The 20,190-nt window shown below is 45.5% G+C and overlaps 1 protein-coding gene across 2 annotated transcripts in view; it reads right to left on the bottom strand.

The window, feature by feature from the left end:
- The window catches only part of atpaf2 (ATP synthase mitochondrial F1 complex assembly factor 2), a 33,608-nt gene extending 15,454 nt beyond the window's left edge, over positions 1–18,154 (bottom strand). The window contains exons 1-2 of one of the 2 annotated variants that reach the window (XM_069928282.1): positions 17,947–18,154; positions 1,802–1,846 (exon numbers count right to left, since the gene is read on the bottom strand). In XM_069928282.1, coding sequence (XP_069784383.1) covers positions 1,802–1,846; positions 17,947–18,052 — 151 coding nt within the window. In that variant the 5' untranslated portion in view covers positions 18,053–18,154. Of the gene's footprint in view, positions 1–1,801; positions 1,847–9,764; positions 9,856–17,946 lie in introns of those variants that run through there. The other variant, XM_069928283.1, reaches the window with a different exon arrangement.
- Between the last annotated feature and the right edge of the window lie 2,036 nt (positions 18,155–20,190).

Below are 20,190 nucleotides of genomic sequence, written 5' to 3'. Positions count from 1 at the left end.
GAATGCAGAATATTCTTAAAGGGGAGGATGAGCAGCCAGAGGTTGTGTTACATATCGGTACCAATGACAGGCAGGAGTGGAGGTCCTACAAGCAAGTTTAGGGAATTGGGAAAGAAGCTGAAAAGCAGGACCCCCAGGGTGGAAATCTCTAGATTACTCCTGGTGCTACAAGCTTGGGAAGATCAGAACAGGAAGACGGTGCAGACAAATCTGTGGCTGATGAGATGGTGCAGGGGGCAGGGATTCAAGTTCTTGGACCATTGGAACTTTATCTGGGAAAGGAGTGACCTATACAAGTGGAACAGCCTGCACCTGAACTCAAGAGGAACAAATATCCTGGCAGGGAGGTTTGCTAATTCTGTCGGTTGGGGGGGGGGGGGGAGTGGGAGGTTAAACTAAATTGGCAGGGGAGTTGGAACCAAAGTGGAGGCAAAAGAAGAAGCACAAGTATGGACAGCTGGTAGGGTGTGGAAGAACAGGCAGAGGGCAAAACTGCTGCTAATAGGGTGAGTTAAACAAAGTTAAACAAATTAATAATTAAAGGTCTTGGATTTAAAGGCACACCGCATAAGAAATAAAGTGGATGACCTTGCAGCATAGCTACAGATTGGCAGGTATGATGGGGTTATACTAAAGGATGGCTAAAGGATGGATGTCATTGGGAGCTGAATGCCTTGTGTATTGGAAGCAGAGGGGGTGGCATGACTCTGTTGGTAAGGAATAACATTAAATCATTAGAAAGGGGTGACAGGATCAGAAGATACAGAATCATTGTAGGTAGAGTTAAGAAATGGCAAGTTATATACATACCTCCAAACAGTAGCCAGGATGTAAACAAAAAATTACAACAGCAAACTGAAAAGGTGCATCAGAAGGGCAATGTTATGGTAGTCATTTTAACATGCAAAATGCTGGGGATGAATCACAAGAGAGAACATTTGTACAATACCTACAATGGCTTTTTGAGCCTGTGAGGGGATTGGCTGTTGTGTAATGCACCCGAGGTGATTAGCGAGCTTAGGGTAAAGGAACCTTGAGACAGCAGTGATCACAATATAACGGAGTTCAATTTGAGATTTAAAATTAGCAGGAAGTTCGAGGATTGGGAAGTTTTTTAAAAACTTGCGGAAGGTAACTAAAAAAACTCATCAAGAGTGTATATCATGGCTATTGTGATTTATGGTGTGAAAAATAAAAAATTTAAAAAAAAAGAGGGAAAGGCTGGCAAATAATATCAAAGAGGATATGAAAAGCTTCTTTAAGTATATTAAGTATATCAAGAATAAAAGAGGCTAGAGTAGGTACAAGTGGCAGGTTTTGCTGTGCAAGTCTACATCTTAAAAGTGAACTTTGACCAATGCGGATGGTAGTTATAGACCAGCAGTTGAAAGGGTATCTATCAAGTCAGCTGCTTTACAGGAGAGATGAACTGATTGAAATTTCATCTAACGACTGAATCAAACAAATAAAAATTCAGACAGGATAGCATTTGCCAGAAGAGACTGGACATACTCTTGACCTGCCATGGAGAAGGTGGAGATGTTTTAAGGAGTTAGGAAATTAGATACTGTCCAAGGGAAACAACTTTGGACCTCATCATCCATTCACTGTGTGCCTTTGTGTGTGGGGCCGTGAGCACGTGTCTTCTCATTAGTAAAACTGAGCAGGTCAGTAACAGGATCAGTAAAAGAAAGGCACTGAACATTACCTGGTTGGGTTCTCGTGGTTTTGGGATGATCAGCTTATGTGGAGTGAAAAAAGTACAAATTATGGAAAATGTCCTCAATTACAAAAATCTTACCTTCCCCTTGTGAAATGGTAACATTCTGATAAAATTTCTTCCGTTCTACAAAAGTAGAGAGAAATGCAAAAGATCAGACCAATTTTTATGAACAAGCATGGCAGAAGGGCTCACTCAACGTGCTGTAAACTTGTACGAAGCAACTGTGAACCAAGAGCATAAACATCGAAACATGAACATCGCCAGACGCTGTGATTCTTGTCTGTTGGTCTGTGTTTCCCCTCCTACCTTCCCCTTCTCCCTCCACCCCTTAATTCAGATGCCTGCCTCTTCACTCAAACTGAGGAAGGGCTCAGGCCCAAAACATGAGTAACATTTCTTTATCTCCTCTGGATGCTGCAAGACCAGCTAAGTTCCTCCAACATTTCTGTGCTTTAACTGCGTAATTGGATCATGGGTTTCTTCACTTCCAGATCACAATCTGTGAGGATTGGTAAGAACATTTCCTCCACAATCTTCATCAGTACCAGAGTACCACAGGGCTGCATTCTTAGCCCCCTCTTCTACTTGCTTTACACTCATAATTGTGTGCTTGGTACAACAATAACACCATCTACAAATTTGCTGAAGCTACCACAGGAGTAGGTTGTATAAAAAGGGTCATGTGTAAGCATACAGGAGGAAAATTCAGAACTTGGCTGAATGGTGTACAACCTCACACTCAATAGCCACTTACAGGTGGCCACAATACCTGACTGTAAAGCAGCCTATTGTACTCCTATGCAGCTGTCGGGTGACCACCTGAAAGTGGAGAACCCGGCCAGGAGGTTTACCTACCTAACCCTTCTCCTGTAGGTATAATATCCTGCTCCGAGAATCCCCCGTTGCATCCAAAAGCAGCACAGGCAAAGCTGCTAGCAGCTTTCAGGTGCCTAGCAGCAGGCAGGCTGTTGACAGTCAGCTGGAGACCTGCTGACAGCTACTCTCCCCGCTGCCGACACCTACCCTCCCCACTGCCTGACAGTCCCCCTGCAAGGGACTACGGGGCTGGGGTGGCAGACGGGGAATTAAGGGGCTTACGCACGCACACAAAATCCCGCTAAATTTAAAAGGTGAGATCTTTCGATGTCAGGATTCTCGTAGATGGCCGCCCCAGCCGTGTACTCCCCCGCCGGCCACCCCAGCCCCGTACTCCCGTGCTGGGGGGTACTTCAGGCAGTGGGGAGGTGAGCTGTCAGACGGCTGCCCCTGCCCAGACTCGGGAGCCAGCATTTGCTCTGTGGCCCCTCTCCCCGCTTCAGACCTTTCACATATGGCAGAACACCTCCTTCAGTGCTACCACCTGAACGTCCCTTTGCAGACACTTGCAGCCTGCTCCAGAGCCGCATTCTCCAGACGATTCCACCTGAAAGCAGCTAATGTCACCCAAAACCTAGGAGCTGATTGTGGACTTTATGAGGGAAAACTAGTGATCACTGGGGGATCAGAGGTGGAGAGGGTGAGCAAATTTAAATTCTAGTGAGTCACTATTTCAGAGGACCTTTCCTTTACTTTCTCAGGAGTTTGAGGAGGTTTGGTATGACATCGAAAACCTCAGGAAACTTCTACAGATGTGCAATGGAAAGTGTACTGACCGGCTGCCCAGTATTGGGGGGGTGGGTACCAATACCTCTGAGCAGAAATCCCTACAAAAAGTAGTGGACACGGGTCCAGTACATTACAGGCATCGAAAAAATCTATATGGAATACTGCCGACAGAGAAAGCAGCAACTCTCTTAAGGATCCACACTACCTGGTCTCTGTTCTCACTGGTGCTGCTACCAGGAAAGAGGTACAGGAGCCAGACGACTCATACCTCAGGGTTCAGAAACAGTTACTACCCCTCCACCATCAGACTCCTTAAGAGCAGACTTGGACTCATTTAAGGACTCTGCTCTTTATCACTGGATCAATTAAGGTAGGAAGGGTTAATGGAAAGAGCTAGGGCAGTGGAATGCTCCAAGTGCAGGGTGTGGGAAATCTGGGACAGCTCAAGTGTCCCTGATGACTACACCTGCATGAGGTGCATCCAGATGCAGCTCCTGGAAGACCGTACTAGGAAACTGAAGCCGGATGAATTCTAGATCATTCGGGAGGCAGAGATAGTTGTAGAGAGGAACTACAGGGAGCAAGTCACAGTACTGTTTCCAGGCAGGCAGCCTCTGTGTCTGACCTGGGTATCCAGGGCAGGCTGGCCTGAGTCCAAATGCGCTGCCTTGGAGCAGTCAATGGTAAACATGTCCTACCATCCGCCAATGTCCAGGGTGAAAATGACACCGTCGCACTGTAACACCTTGAATGGGATTTCTTGCTGTCCTCTGGTAACGAAAACGAAGTTGGTGGACTGTAGATCCACAGGGACATGGCAGGATGGAGAGCCGCGTAGGGAAGGTGACGGAGGTTTCGGGTTATCCATTTGTTCCCTCAAGCACTGGAGGATGTCTAACGTACTGGGTTGTGGGCCGGGAGAGTTGAAGTGAATGTCCTGTGGGATGGTAAATGGGGAGCTGTACACCATCTCTGCAGACGACGCTAGTGGGTCTTCTTTTGGTCTGTGCGAATACCCAACAGCACCCATGGGAGTTCGTCGATCCAATTCAGGCCTTGTAGTCAAGCTTTCGGGGCTCCTTTCAGATGGCGGTGAAAACGTTCAACCAGTTCATTTGCCTGAGGATGGTAGGCCGTGGTGTGGTGTGACTGGCTGCTGCAGAACTTGGCTAGGAGTTAAGGGTTATGGGGATAAGGCTAGAAAGGGGTACTGATGGTAGTGATCAGCCATGATCTGTAAAATGGCGGTGCTGGCTCGACGGGCCAAAGGGCCTACTCCAGCTCCTATTGTCTATTATCTATTGTCAGAGCGAGGACATGAACTGGGCCCCTCGGTCCGAGGTGATGTGGGTCGGAATGCCAAAGCCTGCGACCCAAGTGGACAAGAAAGTTCTGGTGCAAGTCTCAGTGTCACATGTGGGCAGGGGTATCACTTCAGGCCAATGGGTAAAACAGTTAACTATTATAAATACCACATACCTTGGCTCACGGGGAATGGGCCAACAATGTCCACGTGCTTGTGGTCAAACCAGTGTTACGCCGGGGCAAAACTCTGGAGTGGGGCCTTGATGTGTCTGTGCACTTTGGTGTGTTGGAAGTCCAAACAAGTCTGAGCCCATAGAGTTACGTTGCAGTGGAGGCCGTACCACATGAACTTGTCAGACGGCAGGCGGTTCGTGGACGTTGTGGAGGGGTGAGACAGGCCATGAATTTGGTCGAACACCGGCCGTCACCAGGTTGTGGGAAGGATGGGTCTGGGGAAACCTGTGGATATGTCGCACAGTAAAGTCGGGTGAAGGACAGAAATCACTAACCATCAGGCTGTTGAGGCCTGGATGTCAGGATCCTCAACCTAGTCTTTGGCCAGTTAAGCAACATTGAATCCTCCTGAGATGTGGTCTGGACAGAGCATCAGCCACAACATTGGACTTGACCGCGACATGGCAGATGTCTGTAGTATACTCAGAAATGTTGGAGCAGTGTAGTTAGTTGTTGCCTCGCGACAACTGAGACCCTGCTGAATGCAAGAGTCATGGCTTGTGGTCTGAGTAGGCAATGAAAACCTTTCCTTCTAATATGTATCAGAAATGTCATATTGGCAGGTACAGGGCCGATATCTACCAGTCAAATGTGCTGCTCTTGAGTTCTGGTGTTCGGAGATGTTTGCTGAAGAAAGCCAGGGGGCGCCACTGTTCCTCGACCCACTGTTCCAGCACCACACCGACCGCTCTGTCTGATGCAAGGGCCGGGGGGGGGAATAGAACGGATGGATCAAAGATATGACCTCTGCCAGTGCCACTTTGGTTGCCTGGAATGTTTCAACGGTTTTGGGTGTCCACTTGTTGCTGAATTTGATGAGGTTGAATAGGGTTGTGTGAGGGTAGGCACTCCCGGGAGGAAACGATGATATAAGTTCACTATCCCTAGGAATTCCTGTAGGCCTTTGATGGTGCTCAGCCTGGGGAAATCGCTGGATGGCTTCTATCTTATCCGGCAGCAGTGTGGCACCCTCGCAGGTGATACGGTGTCCAAGGAAATCAATTGCTTTCATGCTGAATTGAGTCCAAACACCTGCAGGCGAGTCAAGTGAGTCCTATGCATGCCAGTGACAGGGTTGGCAATGAGGATGTCATCCAGATAGACGAAGATGAAATCAAGGTCCCTGCCAACTACGTCTATGAGACTTTGAAACGTCTGGGCTGTGTTCTTCAATCCAAAAGGCATCTGGAGGAACTTGAAAAGGCCAAAAGGTATAATAATGGCCATTTTCAGGATGTCATTAGGATGCACCGGAATCTGATGGTACCCCTTGATGAGGTCCACCTTCAAGAAAATTCAGCAACCCTGGGGCCATGTAGCAAAGTCCTGGACGTGTGGGATGAGGATGGTGACATCATTGAGTCATCCGTAGTCATCACACAGACACCAACTGCCGGAGTTCTTCTGGACCATGTGCAGTGGGGACTCCCGGGGTTGTTTGAAGGGCAATCAATACCCAACTCCTCCATGGAAACAAACTTGGTCTTGGCTTGGAGGACTTTGTCCTGCAGGAAGCGCCGTCCCCTTGCGTACACTGGGGGTCCAGTGGCTTCAATGTGGTGCTCCACGCCATGTGCTGGTTTAGCATTGTGGAGATTGGGCACCAACAGTGATGAATTCTTGGCCAGTAAAGGGGCATATTCATTGTGGTCTAGAGCCTGGATGCCCAACGGCAAAAAGGAATGTTGCTGTAGCATGAGAGGGTATGATTGGAAAGTGTAGCATTGGCCAAGCGGCATCTGTTCAGGAGCTCATGTGCCCGGAGAAAATTGGCTTTGAGTAGGGCTTGCCCAACAGACACAATTGTACATTTCCAGTGGAAAACAGTTCCCGCAGCGTGGATCGTGACCAGATCGATGCCGAAGGTTGGAATGGAGAAGCCATTGGCTGCCTGTTGGGAGAAGCACTTGGGACTGTGCTTGAGCTCAAAATACATCGTGGGATGAGGCTTATCTCTGCATCAGTGTCGACTACAAAATCCCTCCTTGCCCACTGGTCCCATAGGTAAAATAGGCCTTTATGTGTGCATATTCAGGATGCTGACAGTGCACTCGTGCCAGTTGAATTCCATGGAATCAAGGACGAAACACTAGCACTGTTGGTACCTATACTCCATTGGAGGATTTTCCACGAAGGAGCTTACTTTGGCCACGGTAGCAACATCTAGGGTGCTGTCGATGTACCAGAACTTGGTGTCCTCCAAGACAATGCCTCTGACCCGGAACTGTGACTTGGCTGGTTGCAACCAGGTCCTGGGCTGGTTGGCCAAAAGGGCAGCAAATGCACACCCACAGTATTGGTCACAGCGGTTGCGACTCTAACAGTAGCAGCATCCCGCATTCTGTCACGTTCAAGGTGGATTTCAAAGACGTTGGAACCTTCAGGGTCACCACTGTAATGGCTGCTAACGGCAGCGCTATTGAAATGAAGAACGTCCACACAGCATGAGGGTGAACCAGTAACTGACTTTATTTGAATCTCTCGTGCTGCTTTTAGGGGATAACCCATTTTCTGTCTGGGGTATGTTGGTCTATGGGAGTGATGTTAACGCAAGGCGGAGTCACTGCCTGCCCAGCGACGTGCAATCAGGAAGTGGTGACATCTCCCCAGCAACGAGTATCGCTAAACACAGGGTTCTCCTGAGAAGGAAAGGGCCATCTTGTACTAATTGACTGGGGTGGCGATTCAGCCCATCTAACTGCGCCATCGTTCAGCCCGCTACAGAGGTAATAAAAGAAATTGATGAGGGTAGGGTGGTCTGCATAGATTTTGGCAAGACATTTGACAAGGTCCCCCACGATAGACTCATCCAGAAAGTCATGAGTCATGGGATCGTGGAACCTTGGCTGTGTGGATGAAAAATTGGCTTATAGGAAGAAAACAGTAGTAGTGGAAGGAATGTATTCTGCTTGCAGGTCAGTGACTAGTGGAGTGCTGGAAGGACCCCTGCTCCTTGTGATTTTTATAAAAGACCTGGATGAAGAGGTGGATGGATGGGTCAGTAAGTTTGCGGATGAATTGGAGGAGTTGTGGATGCAGCTGTAAGTTGTAGGTTTCAAGAGGATATAGACAGGATGCAGAGGAGTTGGGCAGAAAAGTGGCAGATGGATTTCAATCTGGATAAGTATAAGGTGATGCATTTTGTAAAGACTAACCAGAAGGCGGAGTACAGAGTTTATGGTCGGTTACTTAAGACTGTGGATGAACAGGGGAACCTTGGGGTTCAAATCCATACATCCCTCAAGGACACCGCACAGGTTGATAGGATAGTTAAGAAGGCCTATGGGATGCTGGGCTTCATTAATGGGTGATTGAGTTCAGTAGAGAGGTCATGTTGCAACTCTACAAATCTCTATCAAGACCACACTTAGACTAGTGTGTTCCATTCTTGACACCTCATTATAGGAAGGATGTGAAAGCTATGGACAGGGTGCAGAGGAGATTTATCAGTATGTTGCCTGGATTGGAAAATAAATCTTATGAGGCAAGGTTAGCAAAGCTGGGACTTTTCTCTTTGGAGCGTAGAAGTATGCAAGGAGACTTGACAGAGGTGTACAAGATTATGAGAGGGATAGATAGGGTGGACAACCAGCACCCGTTTCCAAGGGCTGGAATGGCAAACACCAGAGGACAAATGTACAAAGTTAGGGGAAACATCAGGAGTAAGTTGCTTTATATATATATGTAAACACACACAGAGTTGTGGGTACCTGGAATGCCTTGCTGGGAATGGTGATGGGAGTCAGAAATACTGGGGGCGTTTAAGAGACACTTTGACAGACAGATGGATGAAAGAAAAATAGAGGGTTATGGGTAGGGAAGGTTTAGTACTTTTTTTAAAGGAAGGAATATATGGGTCAGCATACATCAAGGGGCGAAGGGCCTGTACTGTGCTGTATTGTTCTATGTTCTATTTATTTTTAGTATATACATTTGTATACATTTCTCCCTTTTGTATACAATTATTTCTTCTTGAGTATAGTTTATCGTTACCAGTAATTAGAAATTCTGTCTGGCCCCAGGGTTGCATATGGATGCCATCTATGGACTCTTACAATAAATTTGAACTTTGAATTTCAGGAATGAGCACAATTTGGGACTGGATGCCCCATTTGGGAAATATCCTTGCATTACCAGATCACGAATGTAAGATTTCTTTATTAGGACAAGCATTCCAACCCAGTCAGCAATCTGGAAAACTTTTGTTGCACTTCCTCTAATGCAAGAACAGACTTGCACACAATATTCCAGGGTGAAACACCAAAGTCTGTAGAGGCTGTGACTGTAGTAAAAACACATCAAAATGCTGGAGGAACTCAGCCAGTCTTTTCAGCGACAATAGGAGACAAAGATATATGCCGACATTTTAGGTCCGATCCCTTCTTCAAAGAATAAACACTGCTGGGCCGGGGGAGGAATCCAGACCAACAAAGGGTGCTCATTGGATATGATAAGGGGAGAGGTGAGAATTTATCATGTCTGTGTGAAAGAGACAGAGGAGATCAGAGCTGGGGGGGGTTTAAATGAAAGCCTGAGAAGCCGACACCATCTGGTTGGAGGGTGTCTTGTCAGAAGATGAGGTGTTGTTCCTCCAATTTGTAGGTGGTCTCAGTCTGGCAGGGTACGAGACCAATCTCATCAAGGGAATGGTATGGGGAATTAAAATGGGTAGTCACCAAGGTGTTGCGGCAGACAGAACCGAGATGCTCAACAAAGCGATCTCCAATGTAGAGGAGACCACAATGGGAGCACCGGAGGAAACCAATGGTCAACATTTACAGTCACGACTCTTCATCAATCCTGATCAAGTGTCCTGCTCAAAACATTGACAATTCTTTAGACACACATCTCCTCATCCAAATACTGACACTAGAATCCAAACAGTTGGGACACAAACCAGATTTGTGCAGCACATCACTGGACCAGCCTGCCAGCTCGAGGATAAGCCGTTTATTCTGTTTTCTGTCCATTAACCAATCCTCAACCTATGGAAGTAAGGATCTGTCTAGTGGAGACTTGTGTAGTTTGATCGATTTTAACGTCCACATGCACTTTGCTGCTTGGTGAAAGAATGCCAAGAGGGTTGTAAATACTTTTGATTGAGAGGACAATGCTCCTCTTTGATGTGAAAACAGGATGTTCTGCCTTTTGATGTTCTAATCTCGCACAAGAAATCCTTGGGTACAGATAGAAGAGTGTAAACTATGTGTGACTAATGTACCAGGTTCCAAACATCAGGGCCTTATCTTAGGTCGGCAAGAGTTCACAGTAACAAGAACTGGAACATCCCTTGGATGCCAACCGAAAGAATTGTAAAAATATACGATCAAAGCTAATGGTTTCAGAATGCTAGTGCCAGAGTCAGAATAAACGGAGATTTGAAATAGGAAGCAGCTTGACCATAAGCTGAGATCAAGAAGAAAGAGGTCATGAAGAACTATATACAAGCAGAAGACTCACTCACTGCAGGCCAGCTGCTCAATAGCAATGGATCCTGTGTACACCAAGTTCTCAAGTTTTGCAAATCTAATAAAATGGGATTTTTAATAAATTTTGTGGTCCTGAAATTTGTTTTAAGATTGAAAGGCAGGCTCCCAAGAGAGGAATCGCAGAGCAGGAAAAAGCTGAATAAGTGGTCAACACCAGCCTGAGGAGACAGAGCCCGATGGATCCATGAGGCAAGGTTACCTTGGTCTCCCTCTGTTACCTTCAGCATGGTACACCCCCTCACCCCCTTTTGACCTGGTCAACCTTGATGAAATCCCACAAAGGGTGGCCCAGTGGCATAGCGGTTAGCGCAATGCATTTACAGCGCCAGCGATCGGGACCAGACCTGGGTTTGAATCCCGCACTGTCTGTAAGGAGTTTGTACATTCTCCCGATGTCAGCATGGGTTTTCTCCGGGGGCTCTGGTTTCCTCCCACTGTACTAGCTGTAGATTGATGGGGTGTAAATTGAGTGGCACAGACTCGTAGGGTCGAATTGCTCTGTTACTGTGCTGTATTTCCACATTTAAAATTTAAAAATGTAATTTAAAAAGGACCTCGTAGAAAAAAGTGGGCTCAAATTCTGCCAGGTGTTGATTACAGCAAAAAAAGATTGTGGAAGAGTGAGTTCAGATTCCAGATTTATTATCAGAGTACGTGCTTGACATCACATACAATATTGAGATTCCTTTTCCCTGTGGCCGTGGCAGAATTACCTCTAACTGGTGGTGCAAAAAATAAACTTTACACAGAGTGAACGTGTAAACTATCAAAAGAACTGTAAACAGATAATGAATGTAAACAAACTGACTGTGCAACAGAGGGAGAGCAAAAAAAAAATCCATAAAGAGCACAAGTGAGAGGCCTTAACTGAGTCCCTGATTGAGTTTGTTGTTGAGGAGTCTGATGGTGGAGGGGGAGCAGCTGTTCGTGAACCTGGTGGTGTGAGTCTTGTGGCACTGATACCTCATTCCTGAGGGCAGCAGCAAGAGCAGAGCATGTGCTGGGTGGTGTGGATCTTTGATGATTTTTGCTGCCCTCCAACGGCAGCACTCCCTAATAGATGTACTCAATAGTGTGGAGGGTTTTGCCTGTGATGTCCTGAGCTGTGCCCATTACCTTTTGGAGGGCTTTACATTCAGGGGTATTGGTGTTCCCATACCAGACTGTGACGCAGCCACTCAGCACACTTTCCACCACAACTCTAGAAATTTGTCAGGGTTTCTGATGTCATACCAACATTACAAACTCCCGTTTTAGTAAAATGGGATGACCACTGTAAGAGATAGTATAGACAAGAGAAACTGAATGGTTCCAGTTAATATTTAACATTTCACACAAGCACCTTCACAAGTCACAGCCCAGCAACAATTCAAACTGAGGGAAGGTTTGTCACAGTTTGTTCTAGATTCGATGTATTTGCAAAGACACTGTGATTTTGCGAGGGGGAACCATTCTGACGGCAGGAGAGGAAACAGCTTTTTGAAGCTGCTTTTGTGGCCAGACATTCTGTGAAATTCAGAGCAAAGGATGTTCTGGGAATGACTGGGCGGTGGATTGACCTGTGCCAGGAGGGTCTTTTGGGAAAAAGTCTTCACTTGAAGCAACGATCAAAATTTGGCCTGGATTGTAGTGATTTCGGTATATATCTCACACACACATGAATCATGCCAGAAGCTAGAAGGCGGCAGGTCTTCGATGCGGTGAACACACTGGTGCACCCAGTCATCAAAACTTATGTTAAATGGGGGCCAGTAGGTTTGTCTAGCACAGCCTCTGGAAACAGGTCAGTCAGTGAGCCAAGGCCTGCATGCTCTGCCAGATGTCCAGTGTAGATACCAGTCAAAGCACCCATCCCCCCAAGATATTAGAGCCAGTGAAATGCCAGTTCAGCTACGACCATATTGACATTGTAGGGCTGCTGCCGGTGTCCTGTGGCACGAGATATCTCCTCAGCATGATTGACTGTTCCAGGAGGTGGCAGAGGCTGTTCTACTGGCTGACACAGCCACTGAAACCTGTGCTTGGGCCCTGTTTAACACCTGGCTGTCAAGGTTCGGAGTCCCGGAGCATACGACCTCTGATAGATGTACACAGTTCACTTTGGGACTCTGGGCAGCACTGGTCAAATTTCTAGGAACCCAGCTCCACCATACCACGGCTTATCACCCTCAGGTCAATGGGTTGGTGGAGTGGTTCCACAGGCCAAGAAAGGACATGCAAGGTAAATGGTCAGGCACTGATGAGTGCAGTAGAACAGACAGATCTGGGAATACAAAGTTCCCTGAAAGTGGCGTCAAAGGTGGATAGGGTTGTAAAGAGAGCCTTTGGCATATTGGACTTCATCAATCAAAGTATTAAACACAGGAGTTGAAATATTATGTTAAATTTGTATAAGACATTGGTGAGGCCAAATTTGGAATATTGTGTGCAGTTTTGGTCAGCTGACTACAGGAAAGATATCAACAAAAGAAAAAATGCAGAGAAGATTTACGAGGATGTTGTCTGGACTTCAGGAACTGAATTACTGGGAAAGGTTTAACAGGTTAGGACTTTATTCCCTGAAGATTTGATAGAGGTATTTAAAATTATGAGGGGGATAGACAGTTTTTTCTACTGAGTGTAGGTGAGAAACAAGCCAGAGGACCAGAAGAGTGAAAGCGGTAAGATACTTTATACATATATACCACATTTGTATTATTTTTTCAATTGTGCGAGAGTTAAGCATGCTGACAATTTTATAACTCTAACTAATAAAATTTGAAACCATTTGTTTATATTGAAATTGAACATAATCTCAAGATGTCAAATTTGACACGAAACAAGAAGGAATTCTTACCACACCAAGTTCCATACCACCACCAGTTGTAGATTCCATTTACTCGCCTAGTAATGGACTATATAGATACAGTAACCGCACAGAAGGTTTAGTAAGAATAGACAGGTTCTTAAGGTGGGTTGAAGCATTTCCCGCTGTGCATGCAGACACCAAAACAGTAGCAAGAGTGCTTGCGAAAGAAATTGAGTAGTGAAAATGAGTCTTATTTTACAAATGAAAACTGTGTAAAGTTACAAGTATGGGAATTACACAAATTCTCTCATGTTTATTATCCACAATCAGTTGGTATAACACAAACACGTAATGGTAGATTGAAAGCTAAACTGGCAAAAACTTTGCGGAAAGACAGGATTAAAGTGGGGGTGCAATGCTTTCTGTCAGTACACATGGCCATGAGAAATAGTAGAAATGGATGTATTGAAACGGCGGTTACACACATAGAAACACATCACAGGACACGGTGGACTGTTTATTTGAATTTCGTGCGCGCCCGGGGTGTGAGCTGTGGCCTAAGCCACGAGACAATGAGCAAACCCCAACAATGCCATCTTTCTGCAGCTGCCCCACCAGCGCGGCGGTACAAACGGGGCCGGTTCGCTCCCAGAGATGTGCGCTGCCACAGTACCTATTTAACTACTTACTGGAAGGGTGATGTCAGTGCCAATGAACTAAACCCAGTAGCAAGGAGACAAGTTGAGAAGTGCTGGAAGAAGAACAAGGAAGGTATTCAAAAGGACTAATGTCAGAGATCTGTTTATTCCCAGGTATGAGAGGTGCAAGGACCCCCAATGAAAGACACCAAAATGCAGGTGAATCCGAGAGACTGGGTGAATGTGAAGAAATTTAAGAGGAAGTGGAAACAACCCAGGAAAACCGGTGATCCTGTTGACAGCCACTATGGTCAGGAGGAAGGAAGAAACCCTGTTGCAGAGGACACAGAAACAAGAGACTAAGCTTATATTTATAATTTAGGCCCATGAGTCCGTGCTGCCCAATTTAGACCCCATTAACCTGCACACCCGGTACATTTTGAACAGTGGGAGGAAACCAGAGCCCCAGAGAAAACCCATGGAGACAAGGGGAGAATGTTTGCATTTATATAAAAAATATGCATTTTTTTTGTTCTACAATTTATGCTTATTGTTCTTGTTTGGCACATAAGGGGGTGTGGAGTCCAAATAAGGGAAAAAATAGCAGCTGTGGGAAGTTAATCAGAAGACGGTCTCCATTTTAAGAGAAGAACTGGGAGAGCTGGTGGAGATTGATGCAGTTCTCAGGTTTTTGCAAAACTAATATAAAATGATACTCTTAATAATGTTGTAGCCCTGAAATTTGTTTTAAGGTTGAAAGGTATGAAACTTTAACAAATCTACACCCGTACATTATATAACCAGCCCCATAAGATCCAGATTATTTAATAACCTCTCATGTGGCAATTGATTGCTGGTGAGTCCATATCTACTATTCTGGGTAGAATCTCAAAAATGTAAAATACTCAAACACAATTTTCCTTTCAGCAACCCAGACTGTCCAACCTGATGTCACACACAAGCTACAGGAGGAACTCAGCAGGTCAAGAAGCAGTGGGATTATCATTTCAAGCCAAAACTCTTTAGCAAGACATGTTGGAATCTTGTCAGAGTTTTGGCTTAAAACATTAACCTCTCCTTTTCTCCCACTGATGACTCATTTGAGTTCCTCCAGCTGATCGTGTTTAACTTCAGATTCAAGTAACTGCCATCTCCTGCATGTTCTGTCCAACCTGATGGAGACTTCTAAGTGGCTGGTTCATTTGTACACTTTGCCTACTGATATCAGGCTAACACATCTGTAGTTTACCCTTTTTTAAATTTATATATATATTATATATATATACTTTCCCAGTCCTCAGGCTTATTGCTCTTTTTTGCAACATTAGAAGCTTTTCCTTTGATCAACCAACAATCTATTTGGTTCCTCAAAATTATAATCTGGAAAACCACCTTGCATACATTTGATGATCTTTGTTTTATTTTTAATTTTTATCTGTCCTTAGTTTTACCATCAATCTATGTCTGGAGGGAATATAATCACGTCCCCATTCTGACCTCTGCATTTGATCTCCTTTGCTGTTCCCACAATGCCACACGCTAATTCAAAGAACAGCTTTTTGCAGCCCTTGGGACTCAATACTGAATTTCTAGTAAATGTCTTTACTGTGGCAGCCCTAGTTAATTCTGTTGCAAGGTCATTTACTTACAATTTAAATGCACAGATACTTTCCTTACAGATGCTGCACCACCTGAATACTTCTACCATTTTGTTTCGAGCAACAGCTAATTCTGCATCAGACAATTCTAGTTGGTTCTTTGATTTATTTTCTCTTTAACAACATTGTAAGTAATTGTTAGTATGACTTCCTTGCCTCAGGCTTCCCTTTGTACTTTTCATCCCTCCATCTCTCTGCAGCTTAAACCATGCTTATATTCTTAATATTTTGATTCTGTTGAAGAATGTTAGACCTAAAATATTTACTGTTCACCCACCCCTCCCCCTTCCCCACCTCTGACTCGTGAGTGTTTCCAGCAATTTTTGTGTTTGTTCCAGTATTTTGCTTCAGTTGTTCTATTTTTAAATTTCTGATCTCGTATCCTATCAATTCATTTTATTGGCCATTTATACCAGGGCTACCACTCCTCTTCGTTTTAGCCCACATTTTCAAAAAGTTAATTATCTTGGAATATTATACGACTTCTCTGTATAGGCTATTAGATTATACTTATTAATACTTGAGCCATCAATTATCTATCGTACTATGAATTCAGCATGAAAGGTTTTTCCCCTGTCTGACTCAATCTGTAGGCATTTGCTCTGACCTTAACCATCATACAGTGTTTATCATTTTTTTATTCCCTCAACTTGCACTATATCTGGACCCTTCCCCACCAAGATATAGTTTAAAACCTGCTGCTATTCAATTTGATCACAGCTGCTTTTGTCAACAACATTCCTAATATCTCCTCAAACCCATTGATACATTTTGTGTTTAAATATTTTAAAATCAAAGCCCCTCCAAGTTTTAGACCTTTCTGCTATCTCCCAACTTCTGGATTTCCCAAAGATGTTTTAATGTAAATGGAATAACTATTTTAAAGTCAACTTGTAATGTTAAAATTGTAGCAGCCAATTTACACACAGCAAAACCCCATTGTCACCCTACATTAACAACATATTAATGGTCATGCAAGGTAAACAAATCTGCAGATGCTGGGATTTAATGAAGTAAAGTGCTGAACAAACACAGGTCACTCAGCATCTATGCAAAGCAGAAAGAAGTCTATGTTTAGAGCCTGAGCCATTCTCTAGTAGTGCTAAAAATAAGATAGACATCCAGATTAAAAAAAGGTGAGGCAGGGGGCATGAGATGAGAGAGGAGTTGATTGTTGACTTCAGGAAACCCAGAGGAAACCCAGAGGTGTACAATCCAGTGATCATTGGAGACCAGAGGTGGAGAGGGTGAGCACATTTAGGTTCTTGGGAGTCACTATCTTGGAGGATATTTCCTGGACCCAGCACACTAATGGCATCGTGAAGAAAACATGTCATTGGCTCTACTTTCTCAGGAGTTTGAGGAGGTTTGGTATGACACCAGAAACCCTGGCAAATTTATAGATATGTAGTGGAAAGTGTGCTGACCAGCAGCATCATGGTCTGGTATGGAGACACAAATACCCCTCAGCATAAAGCCCTCCAAAAAGGTAATGGACACAGCCCATAACATCACAGGCAAAACCCTCCCCACGATTGGGAATGCTGCCATTGGAGAGCAGCACATCAAAGACCTACACCAACTGGCACATGCTCTGTTCTTGCTGCTGTCCTCAGGAAAGAAGTATAGATGACAAGACCCGCACTATCAGGTTCAGGAACAGCTTCTAACCCTCTATAATCACTCCTCAACAGCAAACTCACTTAAGGATCTTACTTGTGCACTTTATTGATTTTCTTATTGTTATCTCTGTATTGCACACAGTTTATTTACATTCATTATCTCTTTACAGTTCTTTTATTTGTTTACATGTTCAGTTGCGCCAGCAGGGAAAGGAATCTCAAGGTTGTATGTGATGTCTAACATGTACTCTGACAATAAATATGAAATTTCAAATGACAGCAGGGTAAGGAATGATAGCTCTGATAGAATGACAGGGCTGGGGCACTGGAGAAAGGGAGACAGAGGGATGAGAGAAAGAAGGAGATGATGGGGGGTGGGGGGGACATTTTGAAGTCAAGTGTTGACACCTTCTGGTTAGAGACCACTGAGTGATAAGCACTCGCTAGGATGCTGCCGTTAATTTTGCTGCCCTACTGCAAAGTCTAACTCGAAGAGGGTTTCAACCTCTCTTGGACAGGAATTCTGTGAAAGCCCCTCTCGCTCCTCGTACCCATTGGCCCCCACCATCCTTTTATTTGAGCTTTTTTTCTTACTCTTCCTGAAGGATTGTAGCCCGAAATACTGTCTGTTGCTCTCCATGGATGCTGCCTGATCCGAGCTCCATGATGCTGACATCCTGCAGTATTTGGCGATGGGATGGGAAGGCACTTGAACACAACAGAAAGTCCGCGGCCGCAGTGGAAAGTTAGCACAGCATCGCAGACTGCACCTTGAAGCCCACGCCTCGGACCCACCGAGTGAAGCCGGCCTGATCCCCACCGGGTGAAGCCGGCCTGATCCCCACCGGGTGAAGCCGGCCTGAACCCACCAGCGCGTCGCTCACCTGCCGCCGGGTACGGCCGCCTGCACTCCACCGTGCCTCCCCTCAGCCGGCAGCCCATCCCGAGCCTGAGGCCGGCGGGAGCCCGGGCCCAGAAGCGACCCAGCATCTCTCCCGCAATCCGGGTAGGAGCAGAGCCGGGATTACCTCCGCTCCGTCGCTGTCAGCGCCACCATCTTGCCCGACCTTTCACCTCCACCCAGAAACGCCCAGCGTCTACGTCATCGCGCTGCTGAGCGACATTTCTGGTCTCCAATCACATCGCAGCGCTTGGCCGTCACTCCAAACGCTGCAGAAACAAGCTTGATAGCAAGTAAGAGAATCAGAGTTTATTATCATGAGCCAATCATGGCGTTTGCAGCAGCTTCATAATGAAAACATTCATATTATAACCATCTCACAACATTACTATAAAAATAACAAAAATACTACATGAAAAATAAGACGGTGTCTTTGGTTCATTGATCATTCAGGAATCTGATGGCAGTGGGGAAGAAGCTGTCCTGTGCCACTGAGTGATCATCTTTAGGCTCCTGGACCTTTTCCCCAATGGTAGCATTGTGAAGAGGGAATGGCCTGGGTGGTGGGTGGGGTTCTTTGAGGATAGCGGCTGCTTTTTTAAGACACCGCCTCATGTAGATGTCCTCGATGGAGTGAGGTCTGGTGCCCGAGTTAACAACTCCCTGGAGTTTATTGTCCTGACGCCTCCATACCAGGCAGTGATGCAACCAGCCAGAATGCTCCCCACACTACACTTGTAGAAGTTTACGAGACTCTTCAGTGACATACCAAATCTCTGACGACTCACAAAGTACTGCTGGCAAGTCTTCTTTGCATCAATATGGAGGCTCCAGAACAGATCCTCGGAGATGTTGATACCCAGGAATTTGAAATTTTTGATCCTCCACCACTGAGCCCTTGATGACGATGACCTTCTGACTCCCTCCTGATTTCCACAATAATCTCGATGGTTTTGCAAATGCTGAGTGAAAGGTTGTTGTTATGACACCACTCAACGAGCTGATCTATCTCCCTCCTGTAAGCTTCTTCCTTGCTGTCTGTGATTCTGCCGACAACTGTGGTGTCAGCTGCAAACTTGTAGATAGCATTGGAATTGTGCCTGGCCACACAGACATGGGTGTATCATGAGTAGAGCAGTGGGCTAAACACGCATCCTTGAGTTGCCCCTATGTTGATAATCAGAGAGGAGGAGGCATTTCCAATTCGTACTGACTCTGGTCTTCTGATGGAACAGCCAAGGATCCAATTGCAGAGGGGATACAGAGGCACAAGGAAGGGGCACAAACCCAGAGGTAAGAGGTCACACACATTTGGACAGGGGTGGGAGGGTAGAAAGATTTGGACAGGGGTGGGAGGGTAGAAGAGAAAGGGGAGAGGTTGGCCCTGTTAATGGAGAGGGAAAGTGTGGAGAGCTGGGGAGAAAGGGGACAGGGAGAGACTTAGGATCAGAATCAGAATTTGTTGCCATGAACATGTGTCACGAAATCTGATGTACGTTATAAATGCAAAATTGCTATCAATTACATTTCTGTAAAGACACTATTAAAAAGAAGAGAAGATGAGGTCGTGTCTGTGATTCATTGTCCAATCAGGAATCTGATGGCTGAGGGGAAGAAACTGTTTTTGATTTGATGCATGTTTGTCTTCAGGCTCCTGAATATCCTTCCTTATGGTATGAAGAGGACATGGCCAGGATGGTGAGGGTCCTTGATGATGGAGGTTGTTTTCTTGAGACACCACCTCTTGTAGATTTCAGATTTATTGTCAGAGTACATGCACGACATCACATACAGCCCTGAGATTCCATTTCACTGTGGGCAAGGCAGAATGACTATTTATCGGTGGTGCAAAGAGACCGTGGTCAACATACACATGTAAACAAAGAAATGTGAACAAACTGACTGTACATAGGATAAAAAAATAAAGTGCAAAAGCAGGAGTCTTTAAATGAGTCTCTGAGTGAGTTTGTCGTTGAGGAGTTTGATGGTGGAGGGGGAGCAGCTGCTCCTGAACCTGGTGGCGCGAGTCTTGTGGCACCTGCACCTCTTTCCTGATGGCAGCAGCAAGAACAGAGCATGTGCTGGATGGTGTGGATTTTTGATGATCGCTGCTGCCTTCCGACATCAGGGTTCCCTGTAGATATTTTCGATGGTGGGGAGGGTTTTGCCTAGGATTCCTGGGCTTTGTCCATGCTAGGCTTTATGCTCAGGGGTATTGGTGTTCCCA

Source organism: Narcine bancroftii, chromosome 3, assembly GCF_036971445.1.
Source record: "Narcine bancroftii isolate sNarBan1 chromosome 3, sNarBan1.hap1, whole genome shotgun sequence".
In the NCBI taxonomy this organism is placed as follows: Eukaryota; Metazoa; Chordata; class Chondrichthyes; order Torpediniformes; family Narcinidae; genus Narcine; species Narcine bancroftii.
The sequence above is the reverse complement of the archived record's forward strand: the minus strand, read 5'-3'. Positions and strand labels throughout refer to the sequence as shown.